We start from the raw sequence: 26,815 nt of genomic DNA, 5'->3' as shown, positions 1-26,815 counted from the left end.
TGGCTCCTCGTGCCCACCATCATTAATTTTACTCAGCAGTTCCTCTTTTTCTTTGATTAGCTGAGAGCACTGTGTCTCTAGATGGGTGACATGTTTGGTCTTCATGATTTTCTCTTCCGTTAGCTCTTTTAGTTTACATTCTGATATCTCCAGCCTCTGCTTGATTGTTTCAAGCTCTCCTCTCAGCTTTTCATTCACCTGGTGCAGGGACACAGGGACACTTTAAAGCTGGGCTGTGTAGGATTTATTGCCATCTATACTGATGAGGACACAAAATGTAACTCAGTGTATGTAAAACATGAGAGGTCCTCTTCTGTTTTGCTGTACGTGCTCCTCAGTGATTACACACTAATGATAACACAGTACTATATTCCATTTCTATTGATAAATCCCTTAAATCTAACATACTGGGCACTTATATAAGAAACATAATGAAAAAATATAAAATTAAATAACAAAAAGAGATCCCATTAAAGCTTCCCACCTCTCTAAGAGCCTCCGAGTTATCCTTCATCAGAACAGCTTCCTGGTCCTGGTTGTCGTTATGGGAGTCTGCCAGATAGAGATCACAAACCTCTGAACAGTGATGAGTCCTCTCCAGCTCCTCTGCGCTCTGGAGAAGATCTGCTTTCTCCTATACAAGAACATGTGCATTCATTGCCTCAGACACTGTAGCTCATTACATAGTTAAAGCCAACATACACATGATACCTGGATCAGGTGGTCTTTGTCTGACATGGCCCCTGCTAGTTTGGCCTGCAGTTCTTTTATTTTTTCTTCCAACTTCAACACTTGAGTCGACAAGACGGCTCTTTCCTGAGCAGAATGAGGAAGAATGTTTTAAAAGTGAAGACTAGCCATGATGGAAATATTGAATCCAAGGCAGATAACTAACCAGGCACGACTGGCTGATCTTGTTGTTAGCTTCACACAGCTGACCCTGAACTTCAGAGTGATTCTGCACAGTGCGGCTGATCCTCTCGTTCATCTCCTCGATTTGATTCAACAGCTTCTTCTGTGTCTAGGTTTGCAGAGACGGAATACGCACGGAAGGAGATGAAAATAGAAACACAACAGACATCTGTGGTTTCTATTGTAAATTTTTTAAACTCACTTCTTTAGAAGACTGGAGATGTTGAAGTGCCTTGTTTCGCTCTTCTTCTTGCGTCTTTGCCCTCGTCTCAGCCTCTTTCAGAGCTTCTCTCATTTTACACAGCTCTGGGTCAAACATAGTCTTCTCCTGAATTAAGAACATTTGTGAAAAGGCAATGTTTGCGAAGCAGAATCATTTAGTAATTAATCATTTAAAACACATATCTTTTAGTTATAAAATAAAAGCTTACCCACCTGCTTGTTATATTCTTCCTGACTCACTGGTAAAGTACTACTGAGTGAGTCAGGAGCTTTTTCGGTTGGCTGATCATTACTTCCTCTGTCCAAAGTAGACTTCATTTGCAACAGGTCTTTCTCCAGCTTTAGGACCCTTGTAAGTGAAATTCAAATGAGGAATTTTAGTCTTTCCTTTTCCTTAAATAATTCTGATTTCCCATACCCTTTTTTGTTGCTCTTACTTTTCATGGAGCTCTCCACGCTGTTGCCTCTTTTCAAATTGGGGTAATTCAGCTGCCTCCTTCTCCTGCTGAAGAGTGCTCATTGAATCTGATAGCTGCTGTGTGGCACATAAGTAAATGGTGAGGGGATGCAGTGTACAACTCAAAGACATGTCAACAATCTACTTGGAGCAGGAAAACAAACCAAAACCACAAAAAAAGGAGAAAGACAGATGCAAAAATCAACAAACTAAACATGACAATCAAACATTAAGTTCAGACATTTAAATGAACTTTCTCTAAAAACCCTGACCTTGTGTTTCATGTCAAGCAGCTGTGCAGCAGTGATGTTGTAGCTCAGCTGTGTGTTCCTGGCTCTCAGTCGGTCCAGCTGAGTGTCTAGTCGCTCATGAGCATCCTGCAGCCAGTGCACCGCTTCTGCTTGCCTAAAACTACCTTCAGCTCGGGCAGCCCTTAATTCAGCGCCCGATGGAGAAAACGATCGTGTGCCATTCTCAGCTGTCAGACGGGACAATGACTGCCACCTCTTAAGACCTGGGTCTTTCTGTCTGTAGCCACCAGTGCTGCCAAGGTGTCCAGAAACACAAATATTAGTTAGAATGTCCGATCTATAAAGTAAATATTACTTTGTCGCTGCTACTTTAACCGTATATCAAGTTTCCCTTCACCTTGTGTTGACTTTGGATAGAAACCCTGATTCAGAGACAGCCGCCATTCCACACCATGCTGAGGTCTGTAAATAAAAACAAAAAACGCAATTTTAAAATGACTACCACCCTGTAAACAAAGTTTATAGAAAAAAATAAATAATTCTGGACTTTACCTGGGCTGTAAAGCGAGATTTGGTGTCCCACATGTCAAGATCCGTGAGAGAAAACGGACTTGAACTCCTGCATGAAGGGCTAAACATCCTGGAGTGTCTTCTTAGATCCAAGCTATCACTTCCCTCTGCATGGGAGAGGCTACAGACCTCATCTGCCTACGTGTCTGCCCAAGTGACGAGGATAGATTTTCACACAAACATGAAGGCTTGAGGTGTGTGGCTATTCCTGGATCATGTGGCTTGATATTTCCACTGCTTGCCTGATGGTCAACAACTAGTTTCAACACTGCAGTGTTACTGGAGTGTTTCCTAATTTGTTCATGACACCATACGCTATCTCTAAATAAGTACTGGTGAGAACAAAACTGATATTGCACTAAATTACAGTTTCTCTTACAGTACCTTGCTGCAGAAGTCCTGTCCTGTCCACTAACAATGATCACCTGCACAGCTTGTCAGCCTCACACCGCTTTGATCACATATAACCCTTGAACAGAGTACCATGGTAACCTATGTACACAAGCAGCAGTTGGGTGAGTGTGGCCAACACTCCTGAGATATTCTCCACATGATCTCACTCAGCCTGCTTACTGGCTTGTTGATAGAGTTGTTAAGGAGCATCTCTCAAACAGTGATGATAATGCACATAGCCTTCCTCTGATTCATTATACGTATGCCAGTTAATGTGTCACAGACAGACACAGACAGATAGGGAAAATATTTAGTTGTTTTTTTTTTTGGGTAAGCAATATGCTCAACTGTCTACAAGCATGTTCATATTCTACAGATCAGTGTGAAATATTACATGCTACTGACTAAATCCAAAGTTGTTTCTTTGCACAAGCAGCTCAGACTATTATTTAGAAGCAGTGCTTTTTCATCCAATACATTGTACAGAACAAACCATACACACACTACCTTTAGCTTTATAGCTGACTCTCTATAAAGCAAAACCCAGGGTGTTGCTTTGGATTGATTAGCAAGTTTACCATTTGTTGTTGGTCGGTAATATAACCTTATTTTGAAAGGGGCCGTCTTTACCGGAAACAGGAAGTGGTCATCTAGACGCGAGTCGGAGGAGGTTTTGGGGCCATTCATAAAGCTAAGAAGCTAACAGTCGAAGAGAAGAACGATTTTCTTTTCAGCACTTAACATAGAAGTTCATTCACATTTGTTCTTCAAAGCCGTTTACACTACGTTAATTCCGAAAAGGTACAACACTCCCAAGTCTGTAATTAAAGCGAATATGTGCGTCTTGTGATGAACGCTAGAGAGTAAGTTAGCTTGATAACAGGCCGAGGCTAACGCTAATCACTTCTGTAATGTTCACACCGGGCGGGTAATATTTCTAAAGTCCTGCTATGAGAAGTTTTACTTGTTGGTTAAAGGGAAACATTGTGGCTACTATACGTATTAACTAATAAAACATTAACTAAAACTCTGCTCTTTCACGTTGTGCAGATATGGCCGCGGATTGGTTGGGTAGTTTGGTGTCAATTAACTGTGGACCAACGCTGGGAGTCTATCAAGGAGAAGTTTCATCTGTGGACCAGTCCAGCCAAACCATCTCCTTAAGACAGCCTTTCCACAATGGAGTCAAGTGCCCTGTACCTGAGGTCACATTCAGGTAAATCTATGTCCTCATTTGTTTTCCTCAGTTTGGCTTGTTTTGATTTGACAGTTTCTTTTTTAAAGATAATTTCCATCTCTTATTTTCTACAGTGCCATTGACATAAAGGACCTAAAGATTTTAGATATCAAAAATGGCAATGCCAGGACAAATTCCTCTGGACCTTCGAAGGTTACCAGTGTGCCAGTTTCTGTCCCAAAGGGTGACCCCAGATTAGTGGAGAAACTAAACTCTCCACAGCACTGCTCTAAAAGTTATGGAGAACGTCACCTGGATATACCAGGCCAGCCTAAAGCATTTCGTCGAAGACATAACTCCTGTAAGTTTGATGTTGTACAAGTCAGTGAGAGTGAATACTGCTGAATGATAGCTGTAAAATATCAATTAACTCTAGTCGTTATTCCATCAGGGTCATCAAGTAGTCGAGGGGCCAACCAAGTCACACCGAAAAAGAATGGCGTGAAGAACGGGCAGATGAAGCACAGAGATGACGAGTGTTTCGGAGACGGCATGGACGATGGCCTGGACACAGACTTTGATTTTGAAGGAAACCTGGCTCTTTTCGACAAAGCAGCGGTCTTCTCAGAGATCGACATATCGGAGCGCCGCAATGGTGCAAGGTCGCGTGGGACGCCTCAGGATCAGACGCCCGCGCGGTACCGTCATGATGAGAACATCCTGGAGGCCAAACCTATTGTGTACAGACAGATTACTGTACCACAGCCTGGGGCCAAAGAATACTGCACTGGTGAGTGTTTGGCATTGTACTGAATTAAGTGGTTATGTGCAAATAATTTGAAGTACAGTGATACAAACTAGTTTTACTTTACTCCATGCAGACTCTGGACTTGTTGTACCCAGTATATCCTATGAACTACACAAGCGCTTGTTGTCTGTTGCTGAGCGTCATGGTCTCTCCCTGGAGCGAAGACTTGAGATGACTGGCGTGTGTGCCAGTCAGATGGCACTTACATTGCTAGGAGGGCCCAACAGGTGAGCATATAGACATCAGATGTCCAAATAACCATTGGGTATCACATATTTTGTCATTTATATGCATTTCATGCAACACATTGAGCCTATATATGAATGCTTGCAAAACCTAAATTAAACTGTATGAAAATCAATTGTCTTCCAGATTCACTCCCAAAAATTTACACCAGCGCCCCACGGTGGCGCTGCTGTGTGGCCCTCACGTTCAGGGAGCTCAAGGCATCAGCTGCGGCCGTCATCTGGCCAATCATGAAGTGGAGGTCATCTTGTTTCTGCCAAATTTTGTCAAGATGCTCGACTGTGTGACCAGCGAGCTCACACTCTTCAACAAAACTGGTGGCAAACAGGTGTCTAGTATCAAAGGTGGGCTTGCTTTGTGGCGCTTGTTGATTTTTTGTTATGTTGTTGCTTTTGTTGTATTTTTACAGTTAGTCACACAGATCTTTTTTTCCTCTCTGCCTTCACAGACCTTCCAGACACCCCAGTAGACCTAATCATCAACTGTCTGGACTGCCACGAGAACACATTCCTGATGGATCAGCCTTGGTACCGAGCAGCTGCTGACTGGGCCAACCAGAACAGAGCACCAGTGCTCAGCTTAGATCCCCCTGTTAGCGGACAGGGACATGCTGTCGAGGCCAAGTGGTCCCTCTCGCTTTGCCTCCCGCTTCCACTGGGCGATGGGGCCGGCAGAGTCTACCTGTGTGACATAGGCGTTCCTCGTCAGGTGTTCCACGAAGTGGGAATCAAATACCATTCGCCCTTCGGCTGCAAATTTGTCATCCCCTTGCACTCTGCATAATGCGTCTAATGGTCAACACGACAGAATGAATCTTTCACCTTCCTTGACCATCTTGGTTTTGGCGCCTTATATTCCAGAGTTTCAGCTGTTTTTCAGTTCATCCATGATTTTTCTAAATCACCATGGGACTTTTCCCTCATACTGAAGGACCACCGTTGGGTACATTATTCCTACAAGGTGCATATAGAGGACAAAGGAAAAAGCTTTCACAGATCTTTTTTGAGAAATGGGTGTCTTTGCCGTTGGAGGCTATGGCAAATAATCTAGATAAAATAGGTTATAACTGGAGTGTCAAAAATAATGTTCAGTTGTAAATTGAGTTGGACAATCTCTGGGCTAGAAATACTTTGAATCTAACCTTGTTTCGAGGTCGTCTGGTTATTAAACACTTCTATATAATACATGCCTATAAAAAGCTGTTACTGTAATCTGAAGCTGGCAACAATTATCCAGCATACACTGGTTTTCCTTTGCTCATAGCTTGCCATACTTTGCCACACTCAGTTACTGTTGTCTGATGGTTTGGTCAGATATAAATTTGATATTTGTCTTTTATTTTTATATATGTAACGCTGTGTTTTCAGTCTAGAATGTGTTGAATGGAGCAGCTACTAAAGATAATCTTTGGCTGTGACGCTAAGGGCTTTGAGAACACGACGGAGCGTCAGAATCATTTGCAGCTTTTAGTGAGCATTTTGAGGAAAGTAAGTTTTCTCATATAATTTTGGTACAGATATATGAGATGAAACACTCTACCAGTGTGTTTAAAAGTCCCAGCTCCATAAATACAAAGCCACGTGTATTTGTACAGATAATTTGAAACTGTATCTTCTCATCAAATACAGCTATGGGAATCAGATTTAATGTACCTTCTCTACGCTTCCATGTAGATGTCGTCATCTTAAAAGTTAAAAGTCCTGCACTGCTTAAAAGAAAAGTAACTGTCAGACTCAAACACTGTTATATTGCGTAATCTCTGACAGCGAACATCAAGAGTCTTGATTAATGTTTTGCAGTATATTGCCTGGTGATGCAGTTCAAATGTGTGTGTTGCGTTAAACTAACAGGAAATGATACACACTTGAGCATGTTGTGCAATGGGCGACTTTATGTTGTAAAAAAGTTAAAATAAGCCAGCAGATGCCTGGAACAGTAAGACAAAAAACTAATGTATGGGCTGAAATCCACTGGCTTGATCTTCTACGTTGAATTACAACCACAGGTTACAATGTTTTTTATTTTATTTTTATGAAAGTTATCGAAACAGCTTGTATGAATGCGTTCCCTTTGGGCAGTTCAAATGCATCTTGAACAATTTGTGCCAATCTACACACCCTGTATGAAACAGAAAGATAGGATCTTTGTTCAAAACAATCCTGAATTTACCAAGTATTCCTCTTAATGTACACGAATGGTATTTAACATTACTTTAACTGTGAATTGTAATTTGAGAAGAACAAGCTGCTTGTTTTGCCGTTGCAGCATCTCTTGCAGGATCACGTCAAACTATTTGCTCATTCTTTACGACCACATTGATCTGAAATGTGTCCAGATCTGGTGAGCGCCGACATGTCCACACTTCTACGTCGTGTACTTGTGTGTTGTGCACGTCAGTCTGCTCAGGATTCATTCGCTGATTCAGTGAAAATGACTCTTACGCACAAAGGTTTTGTCCTTTCTCCAACATTCCTCTGCCCTGATGGCACATCTGTTGAGACAAGTCTGGTTTGGAAACATCAGCATGAATGAATGCGGGTAGAAAAAAAAGGAGTTTTGTCCGAGTTTGGCCACCAGGAGGCGACGAAACCACTTTTATTGTTTTTCTTTTATTTCTGGTGGCTCTTCCTTATTCCGCTGTAATGGCAGCTTTGTGTACTGAAAGTTTTCAGATGATGGTGTTATTCCTCTACAAAATGTGAACAGTCGGAGAGCATGGGTTGTTTTCTCAGATTCTGTTTTTCTTTTCAGTGCTTTTTGAGATTGTTTACATGTTTCAGCTTTTCACAGCGGGTGTTCAGTCTTTGCAAGATCACTTTGCAGTTAAAAAAAAACAACAAAAAAAAAACGCATTAAACAGCCAGTGGGCGTTTTTGTCTACGTAGGACAGCTGTTTTATTCTGGGATTGAAGTTCACTGTCCGGGTTCCAGCGCAGTCCTCATGTGTCATATGTGCAGATCGGAACAATAAAAAAAAATATGAAATTTATTGGGCTCGTTTTTGCAAATATTACCTAATCGATGATAAAATTCCTCCACCAGCTCGACTGAATCCTTTTGATAGCCTATTTTTAGCTGGACTGTCATTAACGCGCATGTGCGCTTCGAAATCAAGGTGGGGCAAAAAAAACTTGAATGTTTCTGACGGGGAAAAAGAGCAGCACGGAGTAGACTCTCATCAGACTGAGCTGGCTTCAAGTTATCGCTGCGAGTTTACTTAAAGTCGCTTTTGTCGCTTTTTATTTCATGTTTTCAACAAGAAGACGGCTGCGATCAGTCTTTTCGACCTTTATTTAATGCATAAGTTCTTTGTAAATAATGTTGACAGGGGACGCGGCGGTCTTGCCTGGTGTTGTTGAATTGCACTGCTGAAAGTTTCGGATCACCTGAGTGATTTCACTTCTTCCTCATCGGGATTTTTTTTTCTCTGCGCCTCAGCGTCTCAGCGTCGCCTGTCTGTTATTTATTACTTGAATGGGAGTTTTTGTGCTGTGTCGCTCAGATGAAAACTGACTCCGGGAAGTAGCCGAATCACCTGTTATCTCCTCAAATCAATTGTTTGTTTTTGGACCTGGAAAACAGGTAAGATCTGACCCGTCTGACACAGATCCCTGTCTCTAATCTTTCAAAAACACAGCTCTATGTTAATGTACAGCGACTGACAGGTTTGGTGAAGATCATCTTATCTGAATGCTTATCTGTAGTTTCCATGTAACGATCACTCCTCGGGGTGCCTCACAGCAAACCATTTTTGTACATAACGTGATTCCGTGACAGACGTGACCTTCGTCCTCCTTCAAACTTCTGCCACTTCCACTGACTTCCTGGGTTGAAGAAGCTGCTTTATTTTCATTTCTTTGTTCTTCTCTTCCCACAGCTCTGCCGCAGTTTGTAAGATAATGGTCCTGGTAATGATGTTGATGTTTTGCTTACTCAAGAGTGTGAGCATTCATCTGTCAGCTGTCATGGGCCTTGTGAGCTGTGACACTTACAGTTTGATCACAGCAGTATGTGCAAGTTGCAGAGTGGTGTTCACAAATGCTACCCCTTGTGCTTATTAAGTCATTTATTCTCAGGAAGCAGCACCATGCGCTACAATAAAATGGTTTACTAAAGCAGTGTTTGCCAGAGAGAGGAAGTGAGGGAGGCTTGTTTCACCCTCCGGCTGAAACAAGACCTTTCAGAAGAAGCCATGGAGCCCTTTCCAGCAAGGGTTCTTCTCTCAGAGTGTGACTAAACTGTAAAAATGATTAAGCTCGTGAAACGAGATGAAGAGAGCTCTTGAAACCACAGAAAAGCAGAGCTACCACCCTGCACCGTGTCATGCGTGGCTGCATCAGCAGTGCAGCTTTGCACCCTGCACTGCACGCTGTGCACAGGAAGTGACTGTCCGCTGTTCATGCCCGGCAGCTTTGACTTATATGATGTGTTCATTTGGGAAAATCAGGACGAGCAGTAGAGCAATAGTAGTGACAAGAAGCTCGGTGTGTGTCGTTTGAAGTTTGTGTTGGAGTAAAATGCAAAGCTCGCTGTGAGAACTGGATGTCAAATGAAAGGGGATTGCCCCGACTAGCAGCAACTGATGTTTCTCTTCCTGTTACCCTGAAAACAACCTTGTTCCTTGATGTTCAGTTTTTTTTTTATTTATGATAAATGCTATGCTGTTCTAGATCTGCACCGTGTCATTTACGGTTTCCATTACTGCCTTACAGAGCCTCACAGTAGAAAACCATCAGTCATTGAAGTGATACAATGATGGCTTGTATCGCAGGGCCAACCACTGGACTCATACTTCCTCTCTCAGATCCTACAGGCGGTTTCTTCAGTGCTGCACCGCGGTCCAGCTGTTGCCCCCGGAGGCAGAGGTGATTTCCTTCTCTGAGGAAAACATCTGCTGACTGTTGGCCCCAGCTGTGTGAACTGCTGGCATGCAAACCTCCTCTTTTTGTACAATTCTCGCCGCTCTGTGAGTCTGTCTTTGTACCTGGCAGACGAAGCCTCGGTGGATGTGTACAGAAATCATTGTTTCCCTCTCTCTTCTCTTGGCATCCTGCTGCTGTAATGGTGATGATAACAGGGCAGCAGCATCAAAGCAGCTGCAGAGCATCCTGAGGCTGGAGGGTCAGGATGAAGGCCGGATCACCCCCTGCTGCACAAGAGGAGGGATAGGAGCTTAGAGCTTTAAAGACAGATATGATGCTCATTGCTGGAAGAAGTATTCAGATACATTAATATCTAAGGCTATTAAAGGCCTAAAGTATAAGTACCTATAAATGGCGGTGTTGTAAATGTGCTTTCCACCTCTGTTGATGTCTATTTGAAGGTTGTTTTGCTGTTATTTCAAGTAGCATTTAAAACCGTCATTCATGTTTTCAAGCGAAAGTGTTCTAAGTCCGTCCACAAGCCTTCCGTTCTCGATTGCATCACTTTTGCAACACCTAGCGTGCTCAACATTTTTACCTCACTTTTTGTCTGCAGGTAGGCGAGGGAGTGGCAGCTCTAAACGAGGCCAAAGAAGACATTTCTGCATTCTTGTCCTGTCTTGCTTTGTGTTGTCAGGGTGCCGCTGACTTGCGCAGCTCAGAGTACAGCTGAGTTGCATGCGACGAGAGTCAGCAGGTTCACAGGCTTGATTTGATCAGTAGTGTTGTTATGGATGTCAGGATATGCAAAACAGTTGAGTCTGGACTGATGGATTATGCTGTTCCTTCTCTTTCCTGACTCTGTTCGACTTCATCCTGTCAGTGAGTTTATGACTGATGACATCTGTCGATTGGGTGTACTAATTCATCTCATACATGTGCTCCGTCGTGGCAAGTTGCTTGTACAGTGCTTAGATTATAACATTTTGAGGAACAATTCATATTTTCGGATGTGCTGAACTGAACCATTGTGGCTCTTAAATCTTCTCACTGGACAGATTGATGCTGATGATGGGATTCTCAATGGGACAGGGGTCAGTAGAAAGTTGACCGGCTCACAATGACGGCCTTGTGTGCTTCCTGAAAGGGGCAAGTTGTGGTTCCATGTAGCGCTCTCTGGAAATGGCAGTGTGACTCCATGGCTGACTGTTCTGTTCCATTCACTCTTCTGGCGAGCTGCTGCTGAGACGCATTCAATGTCCCAGAAGACATTAATTTAAAAGTGCCGTTGTGTGGCAGCCTTGGCCCCGTTGATCCATTCCTCTCTTGTCGAAATCCGCCTCCAAGCGCTTCGTCCACACATATTCTATTGCAATCAACAAATTCTGATGGCTTTGCTGCTTTCAGAGAACCATGCGCATGATTTCCTGCTTCAAGAAGTAAATCATCGTGTTTTCACCCAACACAAGAAACATAACTCAACATAGTAACACGTACTGATGGAGGCAGTGGTAGACCAGCAACTCCTGTGTTCTGTAAGATAAAACAACAATTTTTGTCGATGCAGTCCTGTGGTTTATAAAAGATCATAGGTCGGATATATATATACTGTGTATATATAAATATATTTCTCATTAGACAAGAGTGGCTGTCAGCAAATTAAAGTGGTGATTAGATTCTAAATATAGAACCCACTGAAACAAATAGATTTCTTTTTTTTAGGTGAACCTTGGTTTTTGTGGCTAAAATATGTTTTGCTGGGGACAGCAGTTCATGACTTGGTTTTTGTGCTGATACTTTCTGCTTCTCCAAACTTGCGGCGTTCTTTCGACAACTGTTTGGTGTAGGCAGAAAACTGACCATAAGGGCCTCATGCAACCACACAAAAAAAATAAATAAAATAATTATCTATTCTAATCTAATATTATGTGAAAAATCCTTTGCAGTGCAGTGCAGACTTCAATCCGTTAACAGACACTTATCTTTATCTTCCAGGCTCCTTTTGCTGCAGTCGACCTCAGTTTTTGCTCGTTATGAGGTCTTTCTGCCTTTAGTCTGGTCTTCAGCGAGTACGATGCAGCTCCGTCTGTTTTAGATCATGCGATTGACTCGGCCAGTTGACGATGGATTCCACCTCCTCAATTGAAAAACTGATTTAGGATTATTGCTTTGTTGAAGGATGAAGAATATCTTCTGATGCTTGAATCAGCTCACACAGAATGCTCTGTCATAAATCTCCATTCATCCAGATGCATGTGAAACAAAACAAAGCTGCCCATTAAATATTCAGTGCACATTTGCTCTGGAATGCTTGCAAACTGGGCAATTGTTAAAATGCTGTGTTGATGCAAATAAAACTCAAGTTAAAGCCGAGACTTGCCACTTCAATGCAGATTCCAGTATTCTATCTCATATTAAATGTTATTTTGCATAGGGCCCTGCTGTCCAAATTCTCATGATCTGGACTGTATCCTATCCCTAAGACATTTATAGCTCTGGTGGACTGGATTAGAATTTGCCTAAAGTAGCATTACGCACCACTAAATGCTTATATCAGCATGATAACTTGCTCAAAATGGCATATTCCACTATGTCGAGTGGGTATAATGTAATCTTCAACTGTCATAGATTGGTTTGATTGCATGTTGAAATTTTACTAACTGGTAATAAATATGTAGAGCATAGTTAAAGTCGGGAGAGTCTCACCACAATTAAATTCATCCTCTGGGAACAATCAGCGTATGTACAAAATTTCATATTAGCTCATTTCATGGTTAGTTAAGTCAGTTTGGATCTGGTGGGCTGACCAACAGTGAGTAAAATCCCCACGCTAGCAGCATCACTAAAAATAGATGACAAAATATCTACTTGTATCTACACAACGTGATCTTTTTTTTTCTGATCTCGCGGCGGACATTTTTTTCTTGTAGATCTTAGACCTCGAGACCAACACCATTTGATAAGACCGTGTCACTGTTTGAACTTTTTAAAACCGTTAGGGGTGTGTGCTGCGTCTCAACACTTTGGTTTTCAGATAGATGCTAGCACTGACTGTGCACTCTTCTTGGTTTTCTTCTCGACCTCGTGCACAGTGTTAAATGTCAAAGTGCAACATAGAAGAGCTGGAGTTCTGTGGGAAATGCAGCCAGATAGTCTCAATCCTGAAGACAGCTGCAGTACTCCACGGGGGGCAACATCCGCCATATCCCCATCATACCGGCGATGACAGTCTTCCCTGAGAAAAGTCTCACATTTGGTGTCGGAATAAAAGGCCGGCTATTATTTGAACATGTGAAATCGAAAATATGCAAGATGATGTTTTCAATTCCTTTTAATAAGAAGAGCGGAGCCAGAGGATATCATGCAGTGTATGAATCATGTTTCTTAGCACCCTGCCCTAAAGCTGGAGCATTTTAACTCTGGGATGTCATACAGGAAGTTGACTCCGCATTAATGGACATGTCGAAGGATGTGACCTCATGTTAAGTGGCCGTGTATCGGAGCCAGGATTTTTCCCTATACTCGGACCACTGAGACCTGACACCTCTCCATGGGAACTGATAGAGGAAGAGAGGAAGTGGAGTGTCAGGCGAGGAGAGAGGGAGGGGGAGGATGTTGAGCATGACTTAATCCACAGGTCATCATTTAACTATGACGCCTCTGCTCTGTTTTCATCGTGTTTGTATCATGGAAACTCCTGCTCCGGAGGGACTCTGGGCCTAAAGTTGCTGTCGCATCGACTGCTTTGTTGACATAAAGAAACGCTGGGGTGGAAGAATCCCTCGGGCCTGGTCAGATCTCACCACAAGTTTGCGTTCCAGCGTTTGAAGAGAGCTTCCCTGATTCCTGCAAGACCTATGGCTAAGATGGAGAACCGTTGCCTGTCCATTTTAGGTCAAAAAAGAGGCAAAATTCCATATGACTTACATAATAAGTAGCCTAGATCAAGTCTCTTTTTATTCATCGTATTATTTCAAACCGTACGTTATAGTATATTTCATACTTGGTGTTACTGGGCTATCGATGCACTGAAAGCTGCCGTTTTAACACACTGTTGTCCTACGTCATGGAAACGTTCTGTGGCTGTTGTGAAAGTGTGATTTAAAAAAAGAAGACTTGTCATTTCTGCTTTCTGTATGAGTGAGTTATTTTTACTGCCACTGTCTGACGGTGCTCTGGTGCTTTCAGATACGGACTGACCAGTTGGCTTTGAGTTATCATGCGACCCCACACAGAAAAACCACCAATTAATTTTCTTGGTTGACTTTGTTTGTGGTTAAAGTGAATATCTGCGAAACTGGAGCGTCCTGCACACTGACCTGTTTCTCTTCACAGGTGTCACATGTTTGCGTGTGTTTACCAGCTCTAATGGTAGCAGCTAGAAAACCTCACCTGTGAGAGGATCGAACCACCTCACCATGACAGAGGTCCAGGTAAGATAAGCCTGTAAAGTACAAACGGCGGTGCATGTCAGAACGCGGATACACGCACACACACACACACAAATAAAATCTTTTTTTTATTTTTCTATCATGTGATCTGCCCACGTCGCTGTAGATTCCATGGCCGCAGGGCACAGAGTGCGTGGCCAGGTACAACTTCAAAGGGACGTCAGAGCAGGACCTGCCCTTTAGCAAAGGAGATGTACTGACAATCATTGTTGTCACAAAGGTAATGCTTGATATGCTACATTTGTGTCCAAGCCAATGTGCGTATGAAGACAGAGTTTTGTGTTTGAGTGAATTTACAGAGCCACTTTCTGTTTTTAAATATGAAAACATATGGAGTTATTTATTTATTTATTGTAGTAACTGCTGACATTTCATGTTTCAGGATCCAAACTGGTACAAAGCTAAAAATGCTTCAGGTCGTGAGGGAACTATTCCAGCCAACTATGTTCAGAAGAGGGAAGGTGTCAAGTCTGGGGGCAAGCTGAGTCTAATGCCGTGAGTACAGAGGTTATCATGGTTTGTTTAGATCTGATACCCACTCTTTTACTTTCGAAGCAAACAAGCAGGATTGCTTTTGTGTACAGTCTCTGCTGTCTATATCTCTCTCCAACAAACCAGCTCTCAGTGGTGTTTGCAGCGATGGTTAAAATAGCTCAACTTCGCCCTCCTCCTGTTGCTGTGTAGTTGCTGAAGGCAGATGCCCTATTTGTCAGGGCAGCGACGCTGCCGTTGTGTGAATGGAAGACCGCAGTTTGGTTGGGCGGTGTTGTAATTGCAGAGCGCTCGTGTCTGCTTCCACCTCCTTTTTTGCATGAACTCTGCACAGTTTCCTGTCGTTTCTTTGCTATTTCAGACTGAAGCAATCTAAAAAATCTACTCCTTTGTCCACGTGCTGGGTTTCCATGTGCATGTATTTGTATGGTTGAAGAGTTCATTTATAGTGCAGCTGATCATCTAATCATGTCCCGTAACATGAGCACAAGCCTCCCAGTGCCAACAACCTGTGGGAAAAAAAAGCATGCAAAGAGATTTAAAATTAATAAACATATCTTGTAGTTACAAATAATAGCCCAACTAAGCCCAGTCCGCCCAGCATTGACCCTAAATCAGAAGTTCATATGTGTACCTTTATAGACCTACTGTACATGTATGTTGTCTTATTTATACACATAGAATATCATAATGTAGAGAACATGCTGTTCTCAATCTAATTCTTTTTTTGGTAAGTATAGGTGATCTAGAGGCCTCAGAGAACATTGTGTCTGTAATATTACATGCTATAAAACAGAACTGAAAGGAAACCCGCTTCAACAATACTCTTCCCACAACTCAGAGGGAAGCTGCTTCTTTTTTTTGTGAAGAAAAGCCTTTGTGTCAGCTTTTCAAGGTATTCCTGTGATATCTAAATGTAACTTTCTTATGGAGCCAAATGCAAATGCATTTACCGTATAGTTTGAAAGCTTCATTTAAAGCTGCCCCTGTAATATAATGGGTCACAGTGGATATGTAAATCGATGTGAGCTACATATCTTGAAGCTGAACCCAGTATTTGTTGTATTTGCATTAATGGCGTATTTAAGGTTAATGATAACCTTGTGGGGTTGATTAAACAAGGGGAATATGAAAATTTCTTTCAGACATTGAGAAACTGATCAGCCACACAGGCCCTTTATTTACCGTCAGGATCTCCTGCCCTTACATGCAGATGTTGGCCTGAGTCATAGCTCCTAAAATGTTTGAAGGCATCTCTTCAAATGCTGACTGGGTCATTTCTGGATGATGATATGGAAAGACCAACTCAATCAAGATAAATAGCTTTGTTTTGACCTTCATCAGTCATTTTATACAACAAATGATCATAATCGTGCATACACATATATACATGCACACTCAAAAAGTAACCAGCAGACATATAAGTAAACACATCTGCATGGATGAAAAAAATAATAATAATAATATGAAGACCTGTTAAGTATAATTCCTCTCCATAAAACTCCATAAAACTTAAAAACAACTATCAGGGCTTAACAAAAAGCTAAGAGTACATTGTAGTAGTCCACATAGAAAATACCAAGGAAATATAATCAACAGTGCAAATCAGTGAAACCTTTAGTGTCTGTAAAGAAAAACATCAATTCTTGAACTGACAAAATAATCCATCCAGCAGCAGAAAGGTTTTGCAAAGGGACAACTCTAACCCTAACCCTAAGATCCCAGCTGTATCCACCTTGTAGCACGAGGACCAGCTTTCAAATGTGAGACACTGCAAAATATGATAGGAGGAGGAAAGGCGGTTTTTATACATGAAGTGACTTTTAAAACAAAATTCACGACGTGCATTATGTCAAATAAAAGACGAGACTAAAATATTCAACATTAAATGCTGACAGCAGAAAAGGACACATGTGGATTACAATGTATTTTGTACTAGTGTGTGATATGATCAGTTTTTTTTTGTGCGTACTTATTCCTCTGTGGCTGTTCTACTTCCAGATGGTTTCATGGGAAGATAACTCGGGATCAGGCAGAGTGCTTGCTAAACCCCCCTGAAACAGGCCTCTTCTTGGTGCGAGAGAGCACCAACTTCCCTGGCGACTACACGCTATGTGTGAGCTGCGATGGCAAGGTGGAGCACTACCGCATCATCTACCACGACGGCAAGCTCACTATCGATGAGGATGTCTTTTTTGAAAACCTCATGCAGCTGGTAGAGGTGAGACCGCTAATTCTGTTGTTTACTGTAAATAAAAAAAGCCCTTCTGGCATTTCCAACAGCGCTATTCTGAGCGGTGCATGTATTGTACGTTTTAGATTGCCCGCGTAACCGTGCTACTGCAGAGGCTGTGACACTTCCTGTTCATTATATGTTCCAGGAACTGCACAAAGAGGAAGTGAACAGTATGCTGAGGTTCAGAGTTCTAACCTCAAACAGACACGAGGCCTTTACTCTCAAAATGACTCCTTTTCCTGTGTGAATGCCTTATTTTGAACTGTAAAATGCTGTTTATTTTACGGAGAAAAAGCAGATGTTTCTGAAGAGTATGAAGTTTCTCAGTGATCCATTATAATTGGTTTTGCTCATTTGACCAGACAGCCCTCTATTGGTTGCTGTGATGCACCGCTCACCAAGTTTTAGTGCTTCTGGACTGTAATGCTAGGGTTTCTGTGTCATATCTGTTTTTGCTAAAAGAAACTTATTACAGATTTATGCTTTAATAGAAGGGCACACGAAGAGTATTAACAGAACAGGTGGAAAACAAAAACAGACTAAACACTAAGACCGCCTCACACGGTGCGCTAGACTGATCCTCAAGATGTCTGATAAAATATATTATTCAGATTGGTGGACAAGTTAAGGTACATTACTTTGAATGTACGTCAAATCTTTAAACCTGTTTTGCCATTTTGCTAATCCTAATTTTGACTGCCTTTCCGGTAGTTTCTGGGTCTGTAGTCAAATAGTCTTACAGGCCATGAGGAATGAACAACAACATATTTCATGCATTTCGTATCTTTTATCGTACCTAGCACTACACCAAAGACGCAGATGGCTTGTGCACCAGGCTAATCAAGCCAAAGCTGGAGGAGGGGACGGTGGCCGCTCAGGATGAGTTTTCCAAGGGTAGGTCTCAGTTTGTCCGTTCTCTATCATTTATAGAAACTCTTTACCCTTCTTGTTTATCAGAAGCACGTACAGTATGTGCCCGTTATATCTTTTTATAGCATTTTGCTTCCTCTTTAAACCAACAGGTGGCTGGTCGATGAACAGAAAGGACCTGAAGCTGCAGCAGGTTATTGGAAAAGGAGAATTTGGAGGCAAGTAGCTTTTAGTTTACGTTTGTAGAATAAGGCAGACCATCTTGGATCAGACAGAAATCAGATGCAGCATGTATTATCAATGCTTAAACAATGACAAAACAATTAAAGAGGTGGGCTGTTTACCTCAGGATCATGTCGCTGACCGGTTCATTGTTTGTGATTCTTCCAGATGTCATGGTGGGAGACTACAGAGGCACTAAAGTAGCTGTGAAGTGCATAAAAAATGATGCTACAGCGCAGGCCTTTATTGCAGAGGCTTCTGTGATGACGTAAGGAAATTAAACATTTTATTACTTCTTTTTTGAGAGATGCAAATGATCCCAAAATAACAAGTCTCTCATTCATCAGGCAACTACGGCACGATAACCTGGTCCAGCTGCTTGGAGTGATTGTAGAGGAGAACGGGAGTCTGTTTATAGTAACTGAGTATATGGCCAAGGTAGGTGGCTGACTATGATAATTTCATGTACATATACTCTAATACTCTTATGAATATATAACATTTTGTTTATTGTTTTTAGGGCTGTTTGGTTGACTACTTACGTTCCAGGGGCCGGACAGTTCTTGGTGGAGATGCCCTTCTAAATTTTTCATTGTGCGTATTTCTGCAATGTCCCACAGTATCCACTGTAACACCGTGTCTTGTAATGTGTAATGTAGCAATACCGTGGAGCAATGTTTTGATGAGAAAATGTGTTTTGTGCTACGTCAGTATGCTCATTATGCAACACTGAGGTATAAGATGTGCATCACACAACGTTTTTAAAGCATTCACATTAAAATATTTGATTATGATAAATAAAATACCATTTGTCTTCCGTGTTTAACCATATATGGTTGAAAAAAAGGCAGGAAGAGCTCTGTTATATTTCTGTATTTCTTCCAATTAACCATATTGCTTTGGTGATTTTGAAGCCTGAAGGCTAAGAGAGAATTTGACAGGAGCAGTCTTGCAAATGTTTTTTTGATGTTTAATTGAAGAAAATGTCTCAGTGAACCCCCAAGAATATCCATGTTTTGTAGTGTCATCAGATAATGTGTTCGGCGCATCTAACTGAGCCCCGCACCTTCTTGCTTTTCTTCTGCAGAGACGTCTGTGAAGCTATGGAGTATCTGGAGACCAATAACTTTGTGCACCGAGACTTAGCTGCCCGCAATGTTCTTGTGTCAGAGGACAACATCGCCAAAGTCAGTGACTTTGGTTTGACCAAGGAGGCCTCTTCCACTCAGGATACCGCTAAGCTGCCTGTGAAGTGGACATCACCGGAAGCTCTCAGAGAAAAGGTATACTCCTGTAGGAGTAGTGTGTTTTTGGCCTTTACCCCATGTCAACCAGACAGTGAAAGGGATTCTGACATGAATATCTTTCTCTCAAATCCACAGAAATTTTCCACCAAGTCAGATGTTTGGAGTTTTGGTATCTTGCTTTGGGAGATTTACTCTTTTGGCCGTGTTCCTTACCCAAGAATTGTAAGTATCCATATATTTTTGGACATTCAGTAGGTGTTTAGTACATATTAAAGAGGAATTAGGGCTCTGAAAAAGGGGAGAGATAAAATACACAGATCAGGCGTAACATTATGACCACCTTCCTAATATTGTGTAGGTCTCCATTGTGCCTCCAAAACAGGTGTGACTCATCAGAGAATGGACATGGCCCTTCTGAGGGTGTCCTGTGGTGTCTGGCAGCGGAGTGTTGTTAGTGGGGGCCTTTGGGTCCTATGTGTTGAGGGGAGGGGCCTCTGTGGATCAGGCTTGTTCCAGGGCATCCAGCAGATACTTGATCAGTTTGGGATTTAGTGAATTTGGAGGCCAGGTCAACACCTTGTGCTGTTCTTCATGTTTTTTTTGAGTTGTTCCTAAACCATTTTTGTGTGTGTGCCTGTGTCTGGCTGCATCCTGCTGGGGATGGCTGCTGCCATCAAGGAGTGTCATTGTCTGTGAAGGTTCTCAGTCATCCAGGTCATGGTATATCCAAAAAAAAGGTTAAAAAAAAAAAAAAAACTGAAGAAGCTACTCGGATGAGTGGTGAAACGTCTTGTCAAAAAACTCCACAAGTCCAGTTGCCTTTTTTGAACCTTTTTTGGATAAGGAGTGTCATTGCTATGGGGTGGGGGTGCCTGGTCTGGTCTAGGTGGGTGCTACATGTCTAAGTAACATCCACACCAATGAATGCCAGGTCCAAAAGTTTCCCAGCAGAACATTGTATTGTCACAAGATGGCGAATGTTATTTACTTCTCCTGTCAGTGGTCATAATGTTATGCCTTATCAGTGTATATATCATTTCATTTACAGCCTCGACCTTTGTGATCCTAATAAACAAAGGGTATATGGCTTTGTGACTAGAGGACACAAATGTACATTATGTGTATTCAGTTTTCTTAAAGCAATGTTATGCATAAAAAAAGTCTAAAATTTAGGAAGTGGCCTGTTTAATAATTGCTGTATATATTGTTCTTTAATGCAGTCGTGATACATTTTATCTAGATACATAGTTTGCAGAGATTGCAGACTGTGTGACATAATTCACTCTACTATGTAAAACTTTTATATGTTCTGCTGTCGCTTCTTAAAACACGTTCTACAAACCACTTTCCTCTTTCCTGTAGCCTTTAAAAGACGTAGTGCCACGAGTAGAGAAGGGCTACAAAATGGACTGTCCAGACGGCTGTCCTGAAGTTGTGTATAACATCATGAAACAGTGCTGGAACCTTGATCCTGCTGCTCGGCCAAGCTTTCAAATGCTGAAGGAGTGGCTACAGCATATCACCCAAGGCATGGGACGAAAACAATGAGAGAGATCTGACAGGAGAGTTCAAAAAGTCCTTTTCCTTTTTCTTCATTTTGACCACGTGGACCATATCCTGGGATTAAAAACTTTATTTCAAGTACTGTGTTAATTGGCAAAGCCCACAACGAATAGTGTTGGCATTAACCGTAATGTAAAACAGTCCAAATGTGTGCTTCATGTCAGTTGTTTTGAACTGTGGTGACTCTTTAATGCTCTGTTGAGAAGGACCAAAAGATTCACCATGTCTTCCTCATTCTGTTATCAAGAGTGAATGAATAACTGTCGGAAAGACGAGTCTTTCCTTACGGCACAGTTCTGCCTCAGAACTATAGTGTCTTGACTTGTTTTCATACCATTCACGTCCTTTCCATTGACATCCAGACCACTGGCGTCATTTCATTTTATGAACTTGTAACCAGTATCATTTGACTCAGATGACTAAATTCACCAGATCGAGGATTAAAGGGAAGTTTTTTTTTTTGTTGTTTTTTGTTTTTTTACAGTTTCCAGGTACACCTTTTTGCATGAATGTTGGATTTTTTTGTTTAAAGGAATAAATTAAAATAACTATAATTGTGCAGCTTAAATTTCTATTGTTATATAAAATGTGTCATGCCTATTTTTTGATCTCTCTGTTAGTCAAAAAGGAAGCACGAGTACGCCTGTGACATCATTCTGCATTTTCGTGTTCTGAGTTTTCCACCCGACAGCAAATGGTTTTATTGAGCAAATTTTTGGATTTATTCAAACCAGCTGGATTTTGTACGTAAAACAAAAAGAGAATGTTAATGTTCTGTGCTGGCATTTCCACAATAAAAAAAAACATTTTTTAAATGTTTTGCTGGAGAAACTGTTTTTAACAAACTTTTCAACATTGACATGTTGCTAGAAGCCAGACAGGACCTTGTTTTTTTTTCTGAATACAGTTAAAATGAATAAGGAAATGACATCTCACATAGAAAAATAAGTACATGCAAATTCAAGAAGCCTTTCGCATACAAAGCAAAAAGATACATGTTCTCTCCTGATGTTGCTCATTTCTCAGTTAAACTAATCCGATTTTGCCAAAATGTGTCTGTCCATGAGCCAGTGATTTTGCTTCTGTCAAGTTTGTCCGTCAAACCCCTTCCTTTCTTAGTTGCCGTCAGCTGTCATTTCAGTGTCATATCCATTCTATCAGCCTCTTCGTCCGTCCCCTCATCAGTGACTCTGTCCACAAGTCCTATCAGTCATCCAGCCATCCAGATCTTCTGCATCATTTTTGAGCCCCGCTTCACCACAATCCGTGTTTACACTTCATCAAGAAATGTACAGTTTGTGATATAATTAAAATGATGAAGTCTTGTCGACTAACTGTCATATTCCTGTGACTCTTCCTACATCAAGTCAAATAAAATCAAGCACTCTTCACAACAAAGCCAACACACTGGTCAATTTTTACATTTTCCTTATGGTAACGTCTTTTATTCAGATTAGAGGAAAGAAAACACTCAAATTACACGTTTAGGTGTTTAATTCACCAATTATAGTTTTGCAGCAAATTAGCATTCTCTTATTTGCATGTTTAAAAATAACATTTCAGGACATGATGTAAGAAATCAAAGGGTGGCAGGTCTAGTGGTTTCCAGTAAAACACATTTTACAGTACATATCTTTAAACACAATTTTCTCAAAATTAGTTATATATAATATATAACCAGAAATTTCCATTAGCCCTTACATAAAATAAGCTCTCCAGGTTTATTTTTATCATGACCTGAAAATTTTTTAGGGGCAATATTATATGTCACATAAGTCTAAAGTTATTCAGAATAATTTAGTCATTTAAAAAAAATGTCTATGTTAGCAATTAACAGAGTTCCGACTCATGGAGTGATAAAATACCTTTAATCAATTTTGAACATAGATGTAGCCAATCTTCTGGATCTGCTTAAACAAAATAGCATGTAACGTTACTGCATATATCATTTGCGAAAACAAATGCATTATAATATAACAGCCCTGCATTAAAGCTTGTCTTCAGGAATGTAGTATAGTGTTCACATTAATTTGTCATTCATTTTGGAGGAAGTAGTTTGCGGTGCTCTTAAACTGTAGTGCAATAAGCAATGAAGTGTTTCTGTTATTTAGCCCAGCTCACTGACTAAAATGGGGTTGTCAAAATCATAGAAACACGTGCCGGTGTAACGTAATACAGTTATAGTGCTAGAAACGGCAGAGAAAACACGGCTCAACGGCTCTTTAGGTTATTTTAAACAAACGCTAAAGCGAAGATAAGGACGCTTTTATTAGAATACATTCGTGTTCACTCGTGTACCTAATTAACCGACGAGTGACCGTATATACAGCGCTGCAAAAGCCCATCAAGCGGAACTATGAAAAGGGACTAATCTATAGAGGGCGCGGGGGCTCATTTCTTTGTTGCACATCGTGGTGCTCCGGTAAAATGCGCCCTGAATACAAAGGCAGCTGTAGCCAGAGAATAACTCAGAGATCCCAAGAGGAGCAGCTCGGTCTTTTTTCCCGTTTTACTTTGTGATGGATGATGATGCTGCCTTTTATCGGGAGCTGCCAAAAGTGGTAAGTGAGCAGTGTTTTTGTTTTTGTTTTTTGACAGACGTTTAAAAGATACTGACTTTATTGAAGTAGTTTATTCAGAGTAAACGTTAACGTTTGTGCTAGCTAGCTACTTGCTAACGTCAGCGTTTTGACTGTCCCCAGGAGCTCCACGCTCACCTCAACGGCTCTGTCAGCTTCCAAACCATCGAGAAGCTCATCAGCCGGAAACCACATCTCAACATTGAACACAGCATGACTGCCATCGGCAAAGGCCAGCGGAGGACACTGGATGAGTGCGTACTGCTCTGCCATTCATTCACATTTTAATATCCTACAGATTAATTAAGATTATTTTCATTGATTTATTTGATAAATAACCCAAGAAAACACCGTTAACGCCCATTAGATGGTTTTCTTAAATATATGTTTAGCTGTAAACTGTATTAAAGCTGACAAACTGTCTGACAAATGGAGGAGGGTCTTTGTTAAACGGATTAAGAACAATACAACATGGCTGGCATGTCCACAGGTGTTTTGAGGTCTTCAAGGTCATCCACAAGTTGGTGGACACAGAGGAAGACATCCTGATGGTGAGTGGATAAGCGTTTTAAATCTCATAAATGTTTCCCAGAAGGTTAGCAACATATATTTAATTTTGTTCTTGCAGGTGGCGACAGATGTTATCAAGGAGTTTGCAGCTGATGGTGTCAAGTACTTGGAGCTAAGAAGTACACCAAGAGAAGAGAAAGACACAGGTAAGGATGTCAGTGTAGAGACTAATATTTTGCCAGGGTAGTTTTAACATTCGATTAGGTTTACAGATTTATTGTGATTTTCTAGGACTGACAAAGAAGAGTTATGTCGAAACTGTCATCAAAGCCATACAGCAGTGTAAAGATGAGGGAGTGGACATTGATGTCAGGTAGGCAACCCCGGTCTTAATGTTTCTTGGGTGTTGTGAGGTGTGGAACTCGTTGTCTACATAGTTTGATATTTCACTATTATGATGTAGCTGCGTTAGTTCTGGCCGCAATAGTGCGTGATACAAAATGTTGTTTATCTTGAAGGTTTCTGGTGGCCATTGACCGCAGGAATGGGACTGAGGTTGCCATGGAGACGGTGAAGCTGGCCGAGGACTTCATGCTATCGTCTGATGGTTTGGTGGTGGGACTTGACCTCAGCGGTGATCCGACGGTGAGTGAGACAGTTTGGGGCTAAGGTGGTTAAGTATCACTGAGCAGCACTATGTGTGCAATTTGTGCACATGTAGAAAGGTTCCCAGTGTATTTTTAGTTTTTTTTTTTACAAATACAAATCTTTTCTAAAATTGCACATTTTTTTTAACACATGCACAACCGAAATCATTAAACTGTGAATATCACCTATTGCGTCATTATGCGTTCTGTAGGAATATGTCCTAATATTTCACATTCTATACGGCTTTCATTTTAAGGTGGGCCATGGCAAATACTTAATTCCTGCTTTACAAAAGGCCAAGAACTCTGGACTGAAGTTGTCCCTGCACCTGTCAGAAGTAAGACATTTTCACACATCATAGTACTTTAGCCCCAATATGTGCAAGTGTTACATGAATACAATGAAAATTGTTGCAGGTTCCGTCACAGCTGGAGGAGTCCGATTTGCTGTTGAATCTTCCTCCAGACAGAATCGGTCACGGTACCTTTTTACATCCTGAAGTGGGCGGATCTCAGAGTGTCGTCGACAAAGTGTTAAAGAACAATATACCGCTTGGTAAGACACGTGTGAAACCATTAACAATGTGTGAGATGTGCAGTGTTGAGACACATCTCATTTCCTCGTCTGTTTTCTTGTAGAGCTATGTCTAACTTCGAATGTCAAAGGACAAACTGTGCCAAGTTACTCCAAACATCACTTCAAATACTGGTACCAGTTGGGACACCCAAGTGTAATCTGTGTAAGTTCAGCCTTTGTTCTTTCCTCTTTCGATGTAACAAATCATTTTCACAGGAGATGTTTGACTTGTCACAGTACTAAAAGCACAAGTCTCGTAATTATTCATTCCAACGTATGGGACGTCTCCCTTTTGTGCATGTTGATTAACTGTTATGGCTTACTGGAAATAGCGAGTCAGCCTATTTCATGGTAGACATTTTGACAGGAAAAGTACAGATGTTTTAACGATATCTCACTTCTATTTTGGTCCTCAGTTAGTCAACCAGCACACACAAAAGCAAAACTTTACCTAGGCCATCATCCAAGTCTTAAATCCCCACAGCTTCAATTTCAGAGTTCACATTTTGTTAAAGGTCACCCCGTCTCTCACCCCATTACTTCCTCTGTACACCGACAACTATCAAGTAAAAGCATGAAACGTCTCTTTAGTCATTTAACCAGTTTCACCAACTTCCAAAGTATATTTAATGTTATCTTAATACAAATCTATGTACTAAAATTATATAAATTGATGAAATCTCTTAAATGAACTTTTTGATATCGTTTTCTACTCCCTTAACTCAGATTTTTTTTTAGCCATGTCCAGGCACTGCACTTTTACTTAGTTGTGGGACTTAAAATGTCATTAAATCAAGAACGATACACCAGAAGCCAAAATACTACATCTTACCACTCCCCCAAAGCAGCTCAGTGTCCGTCTTTCGACAATGCCTTCCTGTTAACTGCCGCTTATAACTCTCGTTTTCAACATTTATGGAGAAATGTGAGAAAATGATGATTCACCCTGAATGACTGCTGTTCTTGTTACAGACCGATGATAAAGGAGTCTTTTGCACGGACCTGTCTCAGGAATATCAGCTGGCAGCTTCCACATTCGGTCTGAGCCGTAACGCCGCGTGGAAGCTCTCCCAGCAGGCCATAGACTGTATCTTCGCCCCAGAGGCCGTCAAAGAGCAGCTCAGACAGAAGTGGAACGATTTAGAGTCTCGCATGTTCAAGTGACTTGTTCAGTGAAGCCTAATGACAATTATATACCTCAGATTTTAGCTTGAAAACACTTTCTAGTAACTTTTTTTTTTTTTTTTTTACAAGTATTTATAGGAATCATGTGAACAAAAAAGGGAATATAATGAACAGTTCAAACTGAAGTGTGTTGTTTTCTGCTGATTTACAGTGTATGTGCAGTGTTACACACATGAGAACAAACTTGTTATGACTTGTGTATTTGGGGGGAGGGCTGATTTAAAAAAACAAAAACAACAACAGCATAATAAAGTGATATCCATCCTGTAGGTACACTTAAGCGTCTGTAAGTCAGTCCAAGATATCCAGAATTCTCTAAATTACACATGTAGTCCTGT

At 41.3% G+C, this 26,815-nt stretch overlaps 3 protein-coding genes across 4 annotated transcripts; all 3 read left to right on the top strand.

The window, feature by feature from the left end:
* The first annotated feature begins 3,461 nt into the window (after positions 1–3,461).
* edc3 (enhancer of mRNA decapping 3 homolog) lies at positions 3,462–8,040 on the top strand. 2 transcript variants are annotated; one of them, XM_084554905.1, is made up of 7 exons: positions 3,462–3,606; positions 3,856–4,021; positions 4,117–4,343; positions 4,434–4,772; positions 4,864–5,017; positions 5,163–5,380; positions 5,485–8,038. In XM_084554905.1, the coding sequence occupies exons 2-7, from the start codon at positions 3,858–3,860 to the stop codon at positions 5,817–5,819; spliced, it is 1,437 nt and encodes a 478-aa protein (XP_084411031.1). In that variant the 5' UTR covers positions 3,462–3,606; positions 3,856–3,857; the 3' UTR covers positions 5,820–8,038. The 2 variants fall into 2 exon arrangements, with proteins under 2 accessions (XP_084411031.1, XP_084411032.1); XM_084554906.1 differs by having other exon boundaries at positions 3,462–4,021; positions 5,485–8,040.
* Positions 8,041–8,203: 163 nt separating this feature from the next.
* Positions 8,204–22,446, top strand: LOC311495460 (tyrosine-protein kinase CSK-like). The gene is made up of 13 exons (XM_084554907.1): positions 8,204–8,618; positions 14,234–14,331; positions 14,456–14,569; positions 14,732–14,844; positions 16,843–17,062; positions 17,878–17,971; positions 18,100–18,165; positions 18,338–18,437; positions 18,517–18,607; positions 18,690–18,763; positions 19,257–19,452; positions 19,552–19,638; positions 20,779–22,446. Exons 2-13 carry the CDS (start codon positions 14,317–14,319, stop codon positions 20,962–20,964), a joined length of 1,356 nt encoding a protein of 451 aa, XP_084411033.1. The 5' UTR covers positions 8,204–8,618; positions 14,234–14,316; the 3' UTR covers positions 20,965–22,446.
* A 505-nt stretch (positions 22,447–22,951) lies between these two features.
* On the top strand, positions 22,952–26,456 carry mapda (N6-Methyl-AMP deaminase; the record flags this gene model as incomplete). Its single annotated transcript, XM_084555845.1, has 10 exons — positions 22,952–23,540; positions 23,682–23,812; positions 24,049–24,109; positions 24,187–24,274; positions 24,360–24,441; positions 24,587–24,713; positions 24,973–25,053; positions 25,133–25,271; positions 25,355–25,455; positions 26,265–26,456. The coding sequence occupies exons 1-10, from the start codon at positions 23,499–23,501 to the stop codon at positions 26,454–26,456; spliced, it is 1,044 nt and encodes a 347-aa protein (XP_084411971.1). The 5' UTR covers positions 22,952–23,498.
* Positions 26,457–26,815: the final 359 nt, after the last annotated feature.

This window comes from Chelon labrosus (assembly GCF_963514085.1).
Source record: "Chelon labrosus genome assembly, chromosome: 11".
Taxonomy (NCBI): Eukaryota; Metazoa; Chordata; class Actinopteri; order Mugiliformes; family Mugilidae; genus Chelon; species Chelon labrosus.
Note: the sequence above shows the minus strand (reverse complement) of the source record. Positions and strands in the feature narration are given on the sequence as shown.